Raw genomic sequence first — 20686 nt, forward strand, 5'->3', positions numbered from 1 at the left:
ATTTAATGAATGTCTTATTGAAAAACTAAAATTATGCCTCAAATAATGACATTTTGAAATTCTAAGCCTTAATATAAAGCTCTGTAGAAACGCATTTCGCAATGTAGCTCTGAATTTGATTACAGTAACACTCTGTAATGACGTGCAATATAAGTTCCTCTCCTTTTTGTGCTGATAAACAGATAATGTTGCCACAGCGCAGGGGAAGAGGACACACTTCAAGTTTATTGCCGTCTATTGAACATGTTATTGCTTTTCTCCCTGTAGAGTGTCTGTCCCAGGTGAGAGTGGTGTGTGTGTGTGTGTGTGTGTGTGTGTCTTAGTCCCACCCCGAGCCGATCTGTAATTAAACCACCGTCGCTGACTCAGCCACTCAGAGAGAAGCACAAGACGCCAGCAACTGGAGATGAGAATTTAAGGTGGAAAGTTCACTTAACAGAGCATGATGTTAAGATAGCATTAGTTAAAACTACAGGTCATATTTCACACACACACACACACATGCTGATACTCCTATCTTTGAGGTTTTTATACTGAGCTAATGATATTTTCTAGTCCCTAAACCTACCTATCAAAGAAAACTTTCAGCATTTTACATTTTTAATAAAAAAATTTTTTAGTATGCTTAATTTGCATTTTTAGGTAGAAGAACATCGGCATGTCTTCAAAATGTAGAGGGCGTGGCCTGAAACATGAATACACGTTATAATATAAGGGGCCCTATCATAGCTGGTGCAATGCAACGTGTTTTTTTGCTAGTTTCAGTCCGACGCAATTATCATTTTCAATAGCGCAGTTTTTCGTCAATAGCGCAGTTTTTCTTTGGTGTTATTTAAAGTGCGCATTACTAATATGTGTCTACAGCCGGGTGCACAACACACCCTGTAATTCTTCCTCTGGATGGTGGTTTGTGGCCCCTAGGTGGAGAACTAAACAATATAGGAATACTTTTGTACCTGCAGCTATAGAATTATTAAATGAAAAAGCAGGAGATGACATGCATGGTTATTTTATATCCTGCAGGAAAAAAGGGTGTCAAAATTGTACCTTTAGGGGTACAACAGCTTTTCGCTGGGGCAGTACCATTTTTACCACAAAAAGGTTCATAGTAGTACCTTAAAGTACACATTTGTACTCAAAGATACTAATATGCACCTTTTAGGAGTAAAAAAGGGTACAAAGATGTCATTTTAAGGGTACTGCCCCAGCAACTAGCTGTTGTACCCCTAAAGGTACAATTTTGACACCGTTTATTTCTGTGTTGGTGGATGTCGATGGTGTGTGTAATAATTATAATAGTGGAATATTATAAAATAATATGAGTAATTGAACAGTTCATGCAGGTTTGAAACAATTTGAGGTTGAATAAAAGATGATAGAATTTAAATTTTTGGACTATCCTTTTAATTTACTAAAACATGAATACATTTTTTGTTTAAATCTGCTCTTTTCAAACCTGATTAGATCATTTGCAGATTATTATTGATATTGGTGAAATGATTTATCTTAGAATCTAGAACAAAAACCTGGACTGAATTCAGATCATTGTATTAAAATTATACAATTCTCATTCAAATGACTCGTTTTAAGTAAAACTTATGCATTTATATTGATTGATTTGGTGTTTAAAAAATTGATCTAAATAGCATGAGATTTATGTTTGTTGGCTTTGAATCTTATTGAAATGTTCTTAAAGAACTGGAGTAGAACCCCTAATTTTAGCCTTTAAGTAAATGTGGTGCTAAACAACCAAATTAAATCTTCCTTTTTTTTATAGGAATGCAAAGAGATACTGAGAGAGGGAGAGCGGAAGAAAAGAATAGGCAGAGAGAGGATAAAAAAAGTGAGAGGCTGAAAGATGTGAATGTTGGTCTGCCGGCCTGCTGCTGATGTCCTGCTTGTCAGAGAGCAGCACTACGGATGTATGCGGTATTGTGTTACTGATAGAACCCGCTTTGTTTGTGATGAATGACTGTGCCAGCAGTCCTGACGGCTCTGCTGTTCGATACATATAGATACAATGCCGGCTGCCTCCGTGACATGCTGATGGGCTTTTGTCCCCGTTCGTTTCCATACCGTTTAATCTCGGCCACCGTATTGTGTGTGTCGCTGAAGATCAGACCTGGCTTCTCGCTGGGTGAGCAAAGAGTTTATTAACACACAACCAACCTGATGTTTAGGTGGAGTTAAAAGACTTTTCCCTCTTGGTGTGTGTGTACTCAATGTGTATAATGACATGGGTATGACATTACAAGGAGAGGGTGAAATATGAGGACATTACCCATGTCCCCACTTTTCAAAATGCTTATAAATCATACAGGATGAGTTTTTTGAGAAAGTAAAAATGCAGAATGTTTCCTGTGATGGGTAGGTTTAGGGGCAGGGGCAGTGTAGGGGGACAGAAAATACGGCTTGTAAGGTATAAAAACATCATTTTTTTGGAGGAGAAAAACAAAAGAGCCATCAGGCCCATTTGAATACAATGACTTAAAAAGCTGAGCTGATCTGGCCTGTTTCTTCTCTTGTAGTTTCTACAGCTGCGATTCAATACGTACCCTTGTTATTTAAGACTTTGCTAAAACCAGATGCTATTTTATAGGATTCACCCTGTTAATTTTTTTCTCATTGTAACAGCTGTTGCTAATGTGTTTCAGTATGAGGTACAAAAAACAGCAGTTTTGAATAAAGGTTTGATACTACTGGCAATTATTTATATATATTTGCTGACCGTGCATTGTGCTGAAATGTAATATATTACATTTTATATATATATATATATATATATATATATATATATATATATATATATATATATATATATATATATATATATATATATATATATATATAAAATGTAATATATTACATTGTAATATATTACAATATATATATTATATATATATGAAATGTAGATATATAATCTATACACTACCAGTTGAAAGGTTGGGGGGGTGGGGACGGAATTTTTTTTTTAATGCTCACTAAGGTTGCGTTTATTTGATCAAAAATACAATAAAAACAGTAATATTGAGAAATATTATTTAATATATTTTAAAATGTAATTTATAAATCAAAGCTGAATTTTCAGCATTATTACTCCAGTCTTAAGTCACATGATCCTTCAGAACTCATTAATATGCTAATTTGCAGGTCAATGTTTTTTATTTATTTATTATTATTATTATCATTGTTGAAAGCGGTTGTGCTACTTAGTATTCTTGTCAAAACCATGTTTTATCGATTTGTTTTTCAGGACTACTTGATGAATAGAAAATTCAAAAGAATAGCATTTATTTGGAACAGAAATCTTTTGCAAATTTATGAATCACAGCTTCACAATGATTATTGCTCTTTTCTTTGTTCCTGAAACCTTAGAAACCTTGAGAGTTGTGCTCGTATTTTCACATTTGGGCTGATACAAACATGCACAACAACAAAAATAGGGGGGGAAATAACCCTTAGCAGCCATCTAGAAATGCACTAAAATACACTCACAGGAAACACTCAATTTAATGTCAAAATTGGTTGCACTTTATTTTACAGTACGTGTACTTACAGTGTACTAACCTAAGAAAGTGCTGGGTAATATAAGGTAACTACAGGAGTTACGGTTAGGTTTAGGGTCAGGGTTAATATTATTATCCAAGTATTGCGACTGCTGTAATAAGTATGGACATGGGAAACAGGGCTATAAAATAATGTGCTACCTAAAAATGTAGTTTGATTAATGTAATGGCATGTGAATTGCTTTGTTTACATTTGGACTGACTGCTCTGATTTTAAATAGATCAGCGGTTCTCCTCTGCTTATCCACCGGAGGAGCACGTAGCCTTGAGTTGAAAACCTTGTTTTCTGACACATTTACTGTAGAGGTTTAGTTCCTCCTTAAGCACTGTCATCTTCAATTATTTATCTTTCTCTCCACCAAAAAAAAATCCAGAAAGCTTAAAGGGATGAAGCGAGTGCACCAAAACACACATGCTTCAAAACGTGCAGCAATAAATACAGTAGTAAGTTAGCAGCTGCCGTCAGCAGAACGATTGGGTGAATTTGTGTTTCTCATTGTACGTTACCTCCCTTTCCATTACCTGAGAGCGGACAGTATACAGCTAAAGGCTGTGCGTGTGTGTGTGTGTGACACTAATGTGTATTATGACATGGGTATGACATTACAAGGAGAGGGTGAAATATGAGGACCTTGGCCATGTCCCCACTTTTCAAAATGCTTCTAAATCATACAGGATGAGGTTTTTTAGAAAGTAAAAATGCAGAATGTTTCCTGTGATGGGTAGGTTTAGGGGTAGTGTAAGAGGATAGAAAATACGGTTTGTACAGTATAAAAAAACATTACGCCTATGGAATGTCCCCGCATGTCACAAAAACAAACGTGTGTGTGTGTGTGTGAGTGCTCGTGCGTGTGTGTGTGTGTGTGGCGACCCCGGGCCCCTGGGATACACACACACAGGGACTGCTGCTTGTGAATGAGTTTGAGTGTGAGCCTGTTTCTGATATTTATGGGCGACGGGGACACTGTAAGTTATAGCAGGACTGAGGGCCTAGACCTTTCCCAGTTTTTTCACTCTACATTTTTTCCGAATACACATCTCTGTCTCAGCTTCCCTGGTTTGTTATTCTTTTTTGGGGGAGTGGGGAAGGGGATTTTGACCTTGGCTAAATTAAATAAGTAACAATATAAAATGTGTTAAATAAATGTTTATTATTGTCATGTGATGAGAATTGTGTTGGATGGACGGATGGATGGATGGATGGATGGATGGATGGATGGATGGATGGATGGATGGATGGATGGATGGATGGATGGATGGATGGATGGATGGATGGATGGATGGATGGATGGATGGATAGACAGTCAGACAGAGAGACAGATAGATGTGGGTGGATGGATGGATGGATGGATGGATGGATGGATGGATGGATGGATGGATGGATGGATGGATGGATGGATGGATGGATGGATGGATGGATGGATGGATGGATGGATGGATGGACAGTCAGACAGAGAGACAGATAGATGTGGGTGGATAGCTGGATGGATGGATAGAAAGACAGACAGATAGATGTAGATGGATGGATGGATGGATGGACAGTCAGACATAGATGGATGGATAGATAGATAGATAGATAGATAGATAGATAGATAGATAGATAGATAGATAGATAGATAGATAGATAGATAGATAGATAGATAGATAGATAGATAGATGGATGGATGGATGGATGGATGGATGGATGGATGGATGGATGGATGGATGGATGGATGGATGGATGGATGGACAGTCAGACATGGATGGATGGATGGATGGATGGATGGATGGATGGATGGATGGATGGATGGATGGATGGATGGACAGGTTTTTTTTCTAATCTGAGATCTGCTTTTCTGACGCACTTTTTCTTTCTTTCTTTACTCTTTATTTTTCAGCAATCCCTCCTGTGTTCCGTGAGGAATGTTCCACGGGGGACAAGCTCTTTTTCCTCCGTAAGATGACTTACTTCCAGGGAGTGAAAAGTTTCTGTTTCGTCCAAAACCAGAGGGGTAATGAAGGTTTGGTTGGGTCTGTTTCTCTGGGATGTTTTGAAAAATTATCTTTTTGTCCTCTCTGACAGCGCCGTTTATCTGCCATTTCCAATTGGACTCTATTTATGGGCTCCATCTGGGACATCCGCAGCCCTAGTCTTCCCGATTCCTGGTGCGTAATCAGGTCTGGACTGGTTGTGTGCTGTTTTCTTATTTAGCGAGTCTACCTTCATCTCTGTTTAAGAGAGGCAAGACCCTTTTAATATCTTAAAAACAAGGATCTTAAGAATAAGCCGCAGGTTTTAAGTTTGAGGATTGTCCACATTTTTTGAGGAAATGGCTCTGATTGACCATAAACAAATAGCAGTCACATTTATGTTTGTCAAATCTTTAATATTATCTGCCTACTGGTTTGTGACAAAGACAGAGAAACATAAGATATCCATTTCAAAAGAGAGCTATTATTATGCCCTTACATCAGGGTCTCTGGGAACAGTACGGTCATATTCAACAGAACACGAGGGTTAAATGAACCCCAGCTTATTCATCTGGATGCATTAATAGGTGTGCATTACTTTTAAGGCAAAATTGGCAATGCATGCTGACAAAGAATAATGTACCCACTGTCCTTTGACAACTGTTCCTCTCTCCCTTTCTCCACGTGAGCGTGTGTGTAGGTGTCATTTAAGTGTGTGAGCCTTGGGAAAGTTCAGCTCTATATACTGGATATATACTTATCCTAAATATTGTTTGACCTTCCCAGCGCGAGGCCATTACTCTCCACGGAGTCGCGCGCAGATGGATTTTTCATTGCATTAATCCTCCAGATCAGGTGGGTTTTGTCAAAGTGTTAAACTTTAATACTTTGGGTCATTTATCTTTACAGAAAAACCGAGGCTCTGTCAGCGACCAGACGAGCTATTTCCTCATTGCGCTCTCGGAGCTGGAGAGGGCAGGAGCCGATCACAGCTTAATCAAAGCCTTATGCGCTCCGGCTACGAGAAACTACACCTCTCCGGAGAGGTGCTTCACCGCACACATTACATCAGTGTTTATTTGTGAACGCAGACACTCTCCTCGTAAAACGCAACACGGATGCACATTCACTGCTCTCCCACCTCCACACACACTTCAGGAAACACAGATCTTCAGTGCATGTTTCTGCTCTCCTTTACATGTAGCTCATGTCATTTATTATTTTAGGTAACTTTTTGTATTATATTATCTAAGTTTTGGATAAAGGTTAATGACAAATAAGGATGGCCTAGGACTAGGTGATACATTCAAAAAATATTGGTTTCATAGATTTACAAATTTACCAAACATTTTTTTTTTTTTTTTACAAAGGGTTAATTCATATTTTCTATACACTTTGAGTACACATGATTGTGCACACCTTTATTATTTATTTATTTTTAAATGTTGAAAAAAATAAACAATTTATTCTCATTATTATTATTATTATTATTATTATTATTATTATTATTATTATTATTATTATTATTATTATTATTTAATATCTCCCAAAACACTTTTGGATTTCTTGTCACATGACAACAAATGGCTTTGTTTTGGTGGACAAACATGTTTTTATATTAATAATATTTTAAAACATTGCAGCTTAATTGCTTATTTATTTAAGAAATAATAATAATAAATGTAAAATAATAACTAACAATTAAAACCAAACATTAAATGAGATTTCCCTGGCTTTCATACACTTTTGCTAAACATTTTCTTTCTTTCTTTCTTTCTTTCTTTCTTTCTTTCTTTCTTTCTTTCTTTCTTTCTTTCTTTCTTTCTTTCTTTCTTTCTCATATATATATATATTTATATATACACACACACAATGTTTGGTTTCATATACTGTGTGTGTGTGTGTGTGTGTGTGTGTGTGTGTGTGTGTGTGTGTGTGTGTGTGTGTGTGTGTGTGTGTGTGTGTGTGTGTGTGTGTGTGTGTGTGTGTGTATTTATAGGATATATATATTGAATAATTATGTACTTCCAGGCAAAAAAAGAGACAGTATCTTGAAACGTAATATTTATCTGCAAATAGATAATGGTTATTACTGTCATGATTGTCATTGTCAAAAATAAACAGTTCCATAAATCTGAATGAAATGTTCTCGTGAATATACAGTAGGTGTTACCATATGAAGCAGTTTTTGGGTTAACTTTCACTCCATAACTTCCATTAGAGAATATAGAACTTATTTTTGTTGATGCATGTGCAGCTTCAGGATGACACAATTCATTGTCAACACGCTGTGCTGCATGCTGTGGATGTTGTGCATCTGACAAATCCAACTTTAAACCTTGACCTTTGGTCCTCGTGGGATTTCTGATGAGATGGTTCAGTCCACCGCCCCTCCATCTTCTCCATTAGGCGCCCAAGTGGTCGCGGCCAGAATTGCGGTGATTGATTCAGCTGTAGTTCCCACGGAACAATGTGCTCTTGTGATAGCATTTATCTTCATAAGCGCTGATATGCACCCGGAGTGCACTCCAAATTAAATCCCTCGTTTTAAAGCGCATGGTGCTTCTCAGGGAACTACATAAATCGTGTCTGATGTTTCTCCTCCGGTTACATGCGCCATAATCAGCTGATGATCAGTTATTTCCATTCCACAGAGCATTCAGCACGACACAGTGTCATGAACACAGCTCTTCATCTCAATTGCAAATTCATTTGTATATTTATCAATTAAGTAATTTAGAAGTACATTAAAATGCGTGGAAAGGAAACCTTTATATAAGATTTCTGAAATAAAAGTCATTTTCATAATTCTTTATAAAAAGTCGAATTGGTGGATTATTACATTTATTAAATATTACAATACAGTATACTAAACAAAATAAAATATTACATTTAGATTATTGTTTTCTCTCTTTTCACCAAATCAAACAAGGATTATTAAGGTAATTGTGTTTATTACAACATTACGATTTCACATTTTGTTAAAGAGGGAGTTTTGTTCAATCTATTTTTTTAATTATTAATAAATAATTATAAAGTTGTTCACACCGACGTGTATTCAAGTACACAGAATATTTTTATAATATAATACAAAGAAATTGTTATAATATAATTTTGCAGGAAGTGGTATAAAACAAATTTAATTATGAAACCAACTTTAATACAAATATTAAATTTCTTTAAAACTTTGCATACTTGGGAAGTTAATTTATTTTGTGAAGATGTTTCCTTTTTTATTCAGATCCTAATTTGTCATTGACCCACATTCAAACATGTATTAATTTACATAACCTGTCTACTATTTACTAATACTCGAATCATATATATATATATATATATATATATATATATATATATATATATATATATATATATATATATATATATATATATATATATATATATATATATATATATAGGCCTAATATATTTTTTGCTTTTTGTATGCATAGAGGCCTTATTAAAAAGGACAACGCATTTTTACCAAATCAACGCCTTTTTTATATGTGTGTGTGATTGTGTCATCATCAGTGTCTGAACGTCAGCTCGCTTCTTTTTCATTATTTGCTCCGTCGTTTTGCTTCAGTTCACATGACGCCACGCTCAAAGGCCAGAATCCATCACATCCACGAGACAGGTGCGTGCGTGCGTGCGTGCGTGCGTGCGTGCGTGCGTGCAGGTAAACCCTATGAGGACAATATGTCCCCCACAAAAAAATGTCAATATCCGAAATATTTGTCCATGTGGGGACATATAGGTCCCATGAGGAAAACCGCTTACTATTAGACTAAATTATGTTTTTTGTTTGTTGTTTTTGTAATGTAAAAATGCAGAAAGTTTTCTGTGGTGAGTAGGTTTATGGGTAGGGGATATAATATTTGTGCAGTATAAAAATCATTACGTCTGGAAAGTCATAAAACACGAAAACAACATCTTTATGATTTGTCTTTAACAATGTTTTCCCTTTTAAAAGTGGGAGTATTTACTGTCTATATTTGAATAATCTATTATCATCTAGATATTATCCATATAGTAGCCTATTATTATTATTAGGCCTATATTACAGTCTTTTTTTAGATTTGCATTTGAATAACTGAATGCACGTCATTATTTCTCTTTTATTTTGGTAATAAAATTAGCAAAATGCTTGTAAATAAATGTCACTAATTACTAAACCACAAACTTTCTCTCTACAACTTGACTAATAATAACGAACAACGAATGCATTATATAATCGTGTTGTAGAACAGCTTGCAATTACACCCTGTTAATGGTATTGTGATTAAAGAAATTGATGTGGGCCTCCAGAACGTACAATCTTCACACGTTTTATCCATTCCATGAATAAAAACAGATCTGAAATCGAAATTTTACGAGCTAAAAAAAAACGTCTCTCCACACACGGGCGGCTCTGGCAGCAGTGGCGCAGTGGCAGTGCCATGGACTGGAACACAGAGCAGCTCTGTTTTGGCTTCCGCTCATTGGACGCTCAGACGCAGATGTGCGTAATTGCGCGTGTCCATCAGTGAAGTGTGTTGGGGTGTCAACCGTTCATTCAAATGAGGGGGGGGGGGGGTTCAGTGGAGAGGGAATGAGAATATCCCTATGTTGAAATTAATGTGACAAACTGAAGAGTAAGAGCGGGTTCTCTGTCTCGATGTATTCGATACAATTCTTTTGGCTGTCTACTGATTGTAGCATTCATAATTTCAGGTGTTTGTTTTGTCCAAATGTATGTGTGCTAACACAGACCTTCGTGCGTTTGTTTTAACGAAGCTACTGATTTATTGCACCTTTGTTGTGTGAAGAGCAGTGACCTACATCGAATTCCCACGCCTTGCTGATCTATCCAAATAACTGCGTTTATCAGTTCGGCCGTATCCATTTCCTCCTGTTCACACCTTTGCTGCTCTTTTTCGGAACTCGTGGCGAAAAGCCTCATAATCCTCTCCAGGAGTCGTGCCCCTCACGGCCCTTTTTATGATTTCGACCCGACTCCAGTGGAGCGCTGGCGGGGTGCAACACTGCTCTGCTGGGGTCAGAGCCTTTGATCGGCGCGTCCGTTTGTCCGGTGTTTGGGACTGTTGGGGGTGGGGGGGGGGGGGGTGAGCGCGCATAAGGGGGCCGGGGCATTTGTCATCCACAGAAAGAGAAAACATCAACAGGTACTAAATACTGCTGAACATGACACCATCAAAAGCAACATGGGATGTAAAACAGCAGGCGACTCTGACGCTTTGATTATATTGTTTTAGAGAGAGGTGTCTCAATAATAATGAGGGCTGTGTAGACACCTTCGCCGCGCCGCCAGTTATTAACCTGTGACCATCAAATGTGCATGCGCCTCACCATAATGGATTTTCGATTTTACTGCTCCTTAATTGACTCGAGCTTGTCAAATCGCAAGAAACACTCATCGATATGGCATTATTAAACGCAATTAACACTCATGACTACATCGATTAGCTCATTACATCCACCAATAGCCATGCGCTTCTGCAACAAATTTAACATCGGTTTAAATTAAATAATTCAAGATGAATGATAAATTAAATAATCCAACAGAAATATATTCCTTGAGTTACTGATTTCCAATGAAGGATGCGTTTAATTTATGCAGCACGGTTGTCATATTTCCCGAATTGTTTAATTAAATTAAACTGTTTTATATTTATAATATTACTTTGGAAAACACATATTATTAAGAATTAATTTGAGTGTATTAATGCTACATAAATTCCGCTCGAAGGCCTAATAATGCAGGCGTTTTTGAGAGCAAACGTCGACATGATTGGTCTACAGCTCAATGACTGAACGTGTCGATCTCACTGAGTGGATTTATAGCTTTATAGACACGAGGCCATTCGACTCATTCTTGCTTCTTAATTTAAAACCACCTGAACATAATTTCAGGATTTAGGCTATTTCACATCATTCCGAATTTTAGTGAATAAATCCCATTTAATAGCTTAATAAAAGTATCCCTTCGTGTTTATGTACGTGGTCAAACTGTGCCAAGAGGATATTTTGGAAATAAACAGCACAGAACTAGAGTAACACCTCACTACACAGCACACCCGATAGGTTCCTCACAGTCAAATGGCACCGCTCGGCTCCACGTTAATGCGTATGTCCCCGTATCATGTTGATATAGTAGTTAGTACAGCTGTTTGGGTGAGAGAGAGAGAGAGAGAGAGAGAGAGAGAGAGAGAGAGAGAGAGAGAGAGAGAGAGAGAGAGAGAGAGAGAGAGAGAGAGAGAGGGGGGGGGGGATGTTAGCAGAAACGAGTCGGTCTTAAAGTGCATTTTTTTAAAGAGTCTGATATTGAGAGAGGCTATTGTACGAGAGATGCGCATAATTAACATCTCAGTAAACAGTTCAGCATTTTTTATTTTTTTTATTTTGCCTTTAAAATTAAATCTAAATGTTTAGGATTCAGACACTTCAGTGTCTCGTTTTAGATCCGAGGCAGCTTGAAAAAGTGGAGAACAACAAAAAAGAAACTATTCTACACGTTTAAAAAATATTATTTTAATATTAGATGTTATATCTTTAATATTGTATACAATAAGCAATCTTTTACATATCCCAGTTATATATATATATATATATATATATATATATATATATATATATATATATATATATATATATATATATATATATATATTTGCACGGATTAAGAAAAAGTCGCCAAATAATCTAAAAAAAAAAAAAAAAAAAAAAGTTTTATACTATTATGGAATGATGTTTGTATTCGGAAACGCTTTATTTAACAGTGCCCTTGTTACATATGTTACACGTATTTACCATATTGATAACAGTAAATTATGCGTAATTACATATGCCAAACCCTAATCCTACCCAACCCTAAAGTATAGCCTAAGTAGGCTGTTGTTAATTATTATCAATCAGTATTTAAATGTATAGTTACACTGTAACAATGACACCTTAAAATGAAGTTTAACCTATAATTTAATTATGTTAATTATTATTTATTCTGTCGTTGCATAATATTAATTGTATTGGAAAAAATGTGCACGGTAGCATTATCCCCATTAAATGTTTCCAGCAGCCAGAGCGCGGGAGGGAAGTGACGCAGGGACGGGCCGGGCCGGGCAAAAATAAACCCCTGCTCCCCTAAAGCCTTGATGATTGATGATGTCAGGTGTTCTGTTTCTAATTAACGTTTAAATTAGGCCAAAGAAAACCTTTCGAATTAGCGCTGCTCCGCGTGAGACCGTCCGGATCCTCTCCGAGCCGTTTGGAGAAGAGAGATGGCGGGATTATCTTTAGAACTAATAATGCTCGCGCATTTGAGAGAAATGTAACACCATGTTCAGCTTCGGTTTCTCTACCCGCCCTCTGTGGGGTAATGCGAATGTGCTATTGTTGGCGCTGAAGGGCATCAGTCTCCCTATCAGAAATCCTATCCATCCACATTACATTAATACCCATGTATCATTTAATAGGTTTAGCAGCTTTCCTCTGACCTGACATTCTGAGGTGACCAATTCGTTAAGGGCATCTGAACACGACTGGACTAATAAAAATAATTATTAGCTATTATTATTAATGCAATCGCGTGCACATTTTGACTTTGCTTATTATAAAAGTGACAGTAATGTCATATGGTTGGTTTCTTAAATAGCCTACCTTCTTTATAGATTTTTCTCTTCCATTAAATTCCACAAAAACATAAAATGTTAGGCTACTTAAATTGAATTGATAAAATAAATGAAACAAAACAATGTATTGTGCTGAAACTGTGAGGGTACACAATATTCATTATCATGTTTTGTGTAGTCTGGTAAAGATGCATTTGTTCAGTGCATTGTTGCTCATTTGCCATAAACTGTTGTACTGAGTTTGGCTCCGGGTCGCCCACGTCGACCGGTCTGGACCCGCACTAATAGAATGTCGTGCTGTTTTACTGCTCGTGAGTAGTTTGGCTCGTTCCAGTCCCTGTACGGATGTCACCATATGGCGCTCTTGGCACGGACAATGCGATATTCCTGCGAACTGGCCATACATCGCCAATGACTCGTGTAAGAGAGGCATCTATCACCCTAATCGATTATTGAAACCCTGTTAAATATTAGCAGATGTCAACATCGCCACTTGTTTTATTGCCCAATGTTTTACATTTATGGGGAGACCACCAAAATATCCACCAGTAGGCCTCAGCAACGTCTAGGAGGAAAATACCTAGTATTATAATGATATGCGCTGTAAAAAATGATGATCAATACGTTGACATGACATGTTTTTACATTGCTTTAACGCATCAAAATAAGTTAAGCCATTTTTATAGGATTCAGCCCATTATTTAAAGTCAGTTTAATGCGATTTAAGTAGATTGTACTTAAAAAATTTACTTTTCTTACAGTTAGTGTGTGTGTGTGTGTGTGTGTGTGTGTGTGTGTGTGTGTGTGTGTATATATATATATATATATATATATATATATATATATATATATATATATATATATATATATATATATATATATATATATATATATGACAACACTATCACGCGGTTAATTTTAATCAAACAATAAAATACCAAAAGCAACTTTGAGGAATTCAGTGTATGATATTTAAAAAATATTTGTGAGGAGATTATAAAATAAAAATCGTAGGCTTTAAATAAAACTTTCACGTGTGTATAAGATAATATGATATATGTGTATAATGAAATATCTTATAAAAAGCAAGCTGAAACAAGGTTAAAAAATATCACGCGTAATAAATACAAAAGCACAAAGAAAACACGAAGCGCGGTGGAAGAATATGTGGGGAAATATATATATATATTTTATTTTGTTGATTCGTTTTTTCAGTTCAAGTAGGCTGTCATTACATCAGTCGTTGCTCGTTTTTATTTAGTGGTGTCTTAAATCTTAAAGCAAGAACGCGATTTCTTCTTACCTGTATGTTGATGGCAGGCGAGCTCCGTGTCTCCAGTGTCCCGCGAGCATCATCTGAAATCTGTCTGACGCTGAGCGTGTCAGAGCAGCTCTGCTGCATCGAGTGCTGCTTTCTCCCCTTTACACGTGCATTTTCACAAATTCATAGAATGTGACTGCCGTGCTGAGTGAAATATTATTGAGATATTTTTTGTATATAGGAAATCCTATTGAAAAAAAAATAATAATAATTCACCCGTTACAACCACTTACGCGTTATGCCTTTGCTATATTTCTGCTACAATTAAAATATATACAGTCTGCATGTAGCCTAATTAAAAGGCTTAAAAAAAACTGCTTTAAAAAAATGTCGGTGCTTTGGCAATATCATCGCTGTTAAAATTGGCATAACATAATACACTGTATACATACAGGTTTAATATAGTCTAAATGTTGTCCACATCTCATGCGGTTTGTTTCACGATCATTTTTATTGGACTGAAACGATCACATGCCTTGCATTCTGATCTCGTGTGTTCTGATGACAGCTACACACGAGGTGTGAGGAAATTACGCTGTCATAATAGCCTCCAAAACTGCAATAATCACATCCTACAATATTTCAGTAATTAGCAAGTTGTTGCCACAACTCTTGAGTATCTTAAACAGGCCTTTTCATTTTTAATGTGCATTATGCCTTGTTGAATGTTTATTTTCTGTTTTATTTGTTTTGCACTATACGGTTATTATTATTATTATTATTATTATTATTATTATTATTATTATTATTATTATTATTATTATTATTATTAAACTGAGTATAAATGTGAATGCACAGAATGCTAGTGTTGGCGTTAATGAGCACACACACTCTCCCTTTTCAGGGAGGTATACGCGTGGAGCACGTGGTTTGTCCTAAGTGGGAGTGGGGTGCATCAACAGATGCATAAACATCCCGAGCCATCTCCCCTCTCTTTAAACTTCAGAGGGAAACTCCTCCTATTCTTGGTCCAATTCATTATTATGGTCTGGCCCTTTAAGACGGAGCAGCGGGTCAGAAAGTAGTGTAGTGTTTCTCTAATTGAACTTCACAAAAGCAATCAACAAGAACTCGTTAGCGGTTGCTTGCTGTTTTGAGCCTCCTTCAGACACGGCTACACACGGTGAAGATCTTCATGGAGCAGCTCGGAGAACACTGGAGCCGCACATGAGGACTAAAGTTCGGGTGCCCGTGACTCCTGAAGCATGGTGCTTTTGGAGAGCCACTTCAGAGTGAGGAAGAACAACGATTCTGATTAAAGAGAGGAATAGACAAGGCTTTTGTATGCATAAACAAGTTTGAGCGAACTAGCTGACTTCTATTCGAACTAGTTTCCTGGGACTGAGATGACCTCCAGCTCTAAAGACATGAAGGCAGGCTCCGTTTTGCAGTCCAGCGGCGAGGAGAGGCGGCGGGGTCCATTGGACCAACTCCCACCTCCGGCCAACTCCAACAAGCCTCTCACCCCTTTCAGCATTGAGGATATCTTAAATAAACCGTGCGTCAAGAAGTCCGTCGGTAGTCTGTGCCCTCCGCGGGTGCTGGAGAAAGTGGCCGGCTCGAGTGCGTCTCGGAACGGAATCAGCGCTCCGTCCTCGCCGTTATGCGCTCTGGAGGAGTTGGCGAGCAAAACATTTAAGGGTCTGGAAGTCAGCGTAATACAAGCAGCAGAAGGTAAAAAAAATGTTTAGTCTTTTTTTCTTTTCTTTTTAGAGACAGAGAGAGAGAGAGAATTGTACGGTTGCCTTAGGATAGTGTTTGCGAATTTATACACGCGTTTCAAATACGCAAATGGAGGCACTTCTGGAAGTGTTATTGTAGCACGAAGCTATTATATGCGTATTTTACATTTGAAATGAATACATATGAAATACTTTATATATATATATATATATATATATATATATATATATATATATATATATATATATATATATATATACTTTTTAATCGAAATTTAAAAAAAAATAAGTTCAGTGATTACCAACTCGTTTCCTCCCCTCATATTGTTGTTTACACATTTTCAGATATTACATTTATCTTTAAATGTCAAAAGTGTAATTTAAAATGTTATTCGATAGTCAAGTAAAAAAAAAAAAAAAACTCCTTATCAAGAAAAATTTTCATCAGAGTTGCTGTATGATTCTTTGTGGATTAAATAGGTTTATCTGATCAGTGTACTGGTTTCATGGTTCTTTGATACAAATGGCAGTAAATTATGGTTTTATGCAGAGCTAGGCTCTTTAGATCTAAAAAAAACCCCCCTGCATTTAGAAGAATGTTAAATAGATGGGAGTCATTCATGTTCAGTCGAAATGACATCCGTGTAGACATTGCAGGACGGGTCACACTAATGGTTAAGGTCATCTGTGATCAGATTGAGGCCAGTTCTGTGGCGTGATAGGCTGCTTGATTAACACATCAAATATTTCGAATTTACTTGGCAATCAATAGTTCAGATGTTTTGGAAAGTTCTCCTCTTTTTCAAGAACAGCTGTTCTGCAGCTGGAATGAACAACTGCGGCCTATCACATAACACAACAGTGTGTACACTCTTAAAAATAAAGGTTCTAATTCGAACCAAACAGGATTTTGCAGCTTAATTCCACACACAAGTTTTACAAGAAAGAAAAAATCAAGGACAGTCTCTTCTTTTGCTTTAAATATCCTAGAAACCAAAACACTAAACCTCTAATGTAGCATTGAATACTGTTTTTAATCTCCAAAGAACCAAACAGCAAGTCAAGAACAGTATACAGCCAAAAATAGGCCCATTGAAGTAAATCAAATGGAAAATGAAACTTCATGTGAATTTACATGCATTACTGAAAAAGCATTACAGCTTTATAATGTTTGTGTATGATTTACGTTTCTGTGACCCAGCAGTGGTCACACACTTAACTGATTTATTCCTGGAAATCACCTCTGCTTTCTTTCCTTTTAAAGGTCGTGAACATATCAACTCCTTCGGCCAAAGACAGGCCTCCAAAAAACGACGGAAGTCCCGCACAGCCTTCACAAACCACCAGATCTACGAGCTGGAAAAGCGCTTTTTGTACCAGAAATACCTGTCACCGGCCGACAGAGACCAGATCGCACAGCAGCTGGGCCTGACCAACGCACAGGTCATCACCTGGTTCCAGAACCGACGGGCCAAGCTCAAGAGAGACCTGGAGGAGATGAAGGCGGACGTGGAGTCTCTCAAGAAAATCCCGCCGCAGGCATTGCAGAAACTGGTGTCCATGGAGGACATCGAAGACCCTCACGGCGGCTCGGGGCCCATTTCTCCCAGTCTCTCCCCGAGAGCCTTCCCACAGTCCCCGTCCTCGTCCAGAGGCCAAACCACGGACGAGTTCTCGGAGGAGGACGAGGAGATCGAGGTGGACGATTAAAAGCAGGCCCTTGTTTTCAGAGAAGGGCATTTTTCACAACTTTTGCACGGACTCTACGGAAGAACTTAAAATGCAAGCAAAGGTTTCTGTCTCCCTTATTTTTAATTTATTGAAAGGACCGTAACGTTCTGACGTGCAGAAGACGCGGCTGAAGGAATACACTTTCATAAGATCTGAGAATTGCTTAGAGATAAATGGTACAGTAACAAAACTGCAACATGTGTATGTACATTTTAAGCTTTATTTCTCAGCTCGATTTTCGAAGGAAACGTGTGCAATTGTTTACACCGTTCAACACACATTTATGACCGCTGTAGAACCTCTATGCCAAAAGTGATTTTCAATTAAATTCTCAGCTGAATAGAATTATATATTTATAAATAATTTCAGAACATAAAAAAGTCATCAAAAAGCGAATTTATTCAATCTTGATTCTACATTGTAATTGTCAAGACTCATTTCCCAAAGTTTTACATTATATATCCCAGTCCTTGGCACAATTCCTACAGGCATTATTTAACACAAAAAAAAAATACAAAAAAAAAATGAATGTCCAAAACAATGCAAGGGCAAGGTTGTGTATATATATCAAGTTATGATGCATCTAACTCATTAAATTTATTGTAACATTCTATTTAATCCTCATTTATGTAAATAAAGGGTATATGTAATTTCACTGTTTCCTTACCTTGAGTCAGAATCTAATCATGCATTGTATGCTGAGCTGAATTATAAAATAATAATTCTCCCATACATTTGTGGCTATAGAAAATATACTTCTTTTTTTTTCCATGCATTTCACTCATCACAAATAAGTCCCTTTTTCTGTAATTAAAATCCAAGTGGTTGCACCATCTAAACATTTAAGATATAAATGACATTTAAGAGTAATATGTTAGTGGCATATATATATATATATATATATATATATATATATATATATATATATATATATATATATATATATATATATATATATATATATATATATATTACAGTGTTATGACGCAAACGTGGCGTGCATAAAATAGGCCTGCTTTATTTTATGGCACACTCTCTTGAGTCAAACAGCTGAGAGAGGCAGAGCACTTTTACACATCGGTGCATTGTGTGTGTTAAGAGTGTTTGTGTGTGTTAAGTGCCTGGAGCTTAATTAGGACAATTGAGCAAGGTTCCCCCCTCTCACATTGTCACGAGGACAACATAAAGCTTGCTTTCCTCCTCGCGCCATATGGTTTATGAATCTTCTCTAACACAAACTAGTCAACGTGATTGATTAGGTTAACCCGCCTTTGAGCGCGCTTTAACACTTTCAGTCGGTCGAGCCCAAATAATACCCCACATCTGTGCCCGTGTGTTAAAAACGCCCATGAATAGCGGATGATTTGCATGCGGTTCCTAATGAATAAATCTCAATGGGAAGCCGGTGGAAATGGGGTGGATTGTTGCATCCGAATTTCTTTCGGTCCATTTGTGTCAGTTTGTGAGCAGATCAAGGCAGCGGTTTTGGGGCAGCGAGAAGATGGAAGTACAATTGGCCTAATCGCTTGGAATAGTTGGGGTTGAAAAGTCAAGCAGATTTTTATGAGCGCATTGTGGAGAGACTCGCCAGAGAGCCGGAGTTCTCAGAGCTGTCGAGGCGCGGCAGAACTGCGCCGATTGAGCTCTGTCTGCACAATAGCCACTCGAAATGCTTTGGGTTCCTACTGACAATCGCCATGACTGGAATTCGAAGGTATATGAATATAAATGCCTCTGGAGTATTGCGATTGAAAGCCACGATTTCTCAGTGTGAAAAATATTCGGGAAGGCAAGCGCTTAAAGCAGCAGTGTGAAAGCTCCCTCGGATTGTTCTCTAAAGTGAAACATGCTGCTCTATTTTAAAAAGGGGCTACTTTCTGCACATATACTAGGCCTACAGAGTGAAACCCTTCATTCGTTTAAAAGGCGGTGGAAGTGCCTATAGGCCTAATTGTTGCTGCAACGCATTTTGCGTATATATAGCACGAATTGTATTTATCGTACAATTTATACGCAAAAAATAGTTTTTACGTGTGTATGATAGGCTACTTATGGAAACGCATGTTTTGTAGGCTAATATATAGCCTACAGTAGGCTATGTTCTATTTTCACTTAAAGTCTGAATCATGGCAAAAGACAATATGAAAAATAAATAACAGAAATAAACCAATAGAATAACTTACAGAGTAGCCTATAGGCTATTTGCTTACAAAATAGGAGTATTGGCCTATTGGATGTTATTTAACATATTTAGGCTATTATTATTAGGCTATAACTATTATTTATTATTAGCCTACTATTATTATACTATATAGATTCTGTAAAAATAGAATCTATAGTCTATAAGATTAGTTATTACAGAAAACAAACTGAATAACATTTTTATGCTTTTAGCGAATCGCGAATTACATTAGAGGCCGGTGACGTCGCCTATGCTATCCTACGTAGTCCATTAATATAACTGATTTTGTTTTTTAATAGTTTTATCTGTGTACATATGTGCAGCCTAAATAGCCTATAATGAAAAAAGTAAATAGGCCTATGCCTAATTGCGAAAAAAAAGAACACGATAGGCTAGCCTACATTTTCGTTTTATTTATTGAATATTCACGAAAGAATTGTGTGTTTTAAAGCCTAACATGACTCTAGATGATTTAATACTTTACATTCATCTCCAAAAATAATAAATCACACATCAACTCAGTGAAAGATTAAAATTGCCTGATCAGTAAAATTCAGTAAACTCAGTCAAATTGCCTGATCTGATTGTAACGTTTCCTACTAAAATATGTTACCACTAAACAAAAG

At 36.9% G+C, this 20686-nt stretch overlaps 1 protein-coding gene across 1 annotated transcript; it reads left to right on the forward strand.

Annotated features, from left to right (window-relative positions):
- The first annotated feature begins 15343 nt into the window (after window positions 1–15343).
- On the forward strand, window positions 15344–18577 carry lbx2 (ladybird homeobox 2). Its single transcript, XM_067457002.1, has 2 exons — window positions 15344–16139; window positions 17412–18577. Exons 1-2 carry the CDS (start codon window positions 15812–15814, stop codon window positions 17855–17857), a joined length of 774 nt encoding a protein of 257 aa, XP_067313103.1. The 5' UTR covers window positions 15344–15811; the 3' UTR covers window positions 17858–18577.
- The last annotated feature ends 2109 nt before the right edge of the window (window positions 18578–20686 follow it).

Source organism: Pseudorasbora parva, chromosome 11 (assembly GCF_024679245.1).
Source record: "Pseudorasbora parva isolate DD20220531a chromosome 11, ASM2467924v1, whole genome shotgun sequence".
Lineage (NCBI taxonomy): Eukaryota > Metazoa > Chordata > Actinopteri > Cypriniformes > Gobionidae > Pseudorasbora > Pseudorasbora parva.

Coding starts and splice junctions, on each gene's coding strand:
- lbx2 (XM_067457002.1), top strand. CDS start 15,812: ATGACCTCCAGCTCTAAAGACATGAAGGCAGGCTCCGTTTTGCAGTCC. Junction 16,140..17,411: donor CGTAATACAAGCAGCAGAAG/GTAAAAAAAATG, acceptor TTCCTTTTAAAG/GTCGTGAACATATCAACTCC.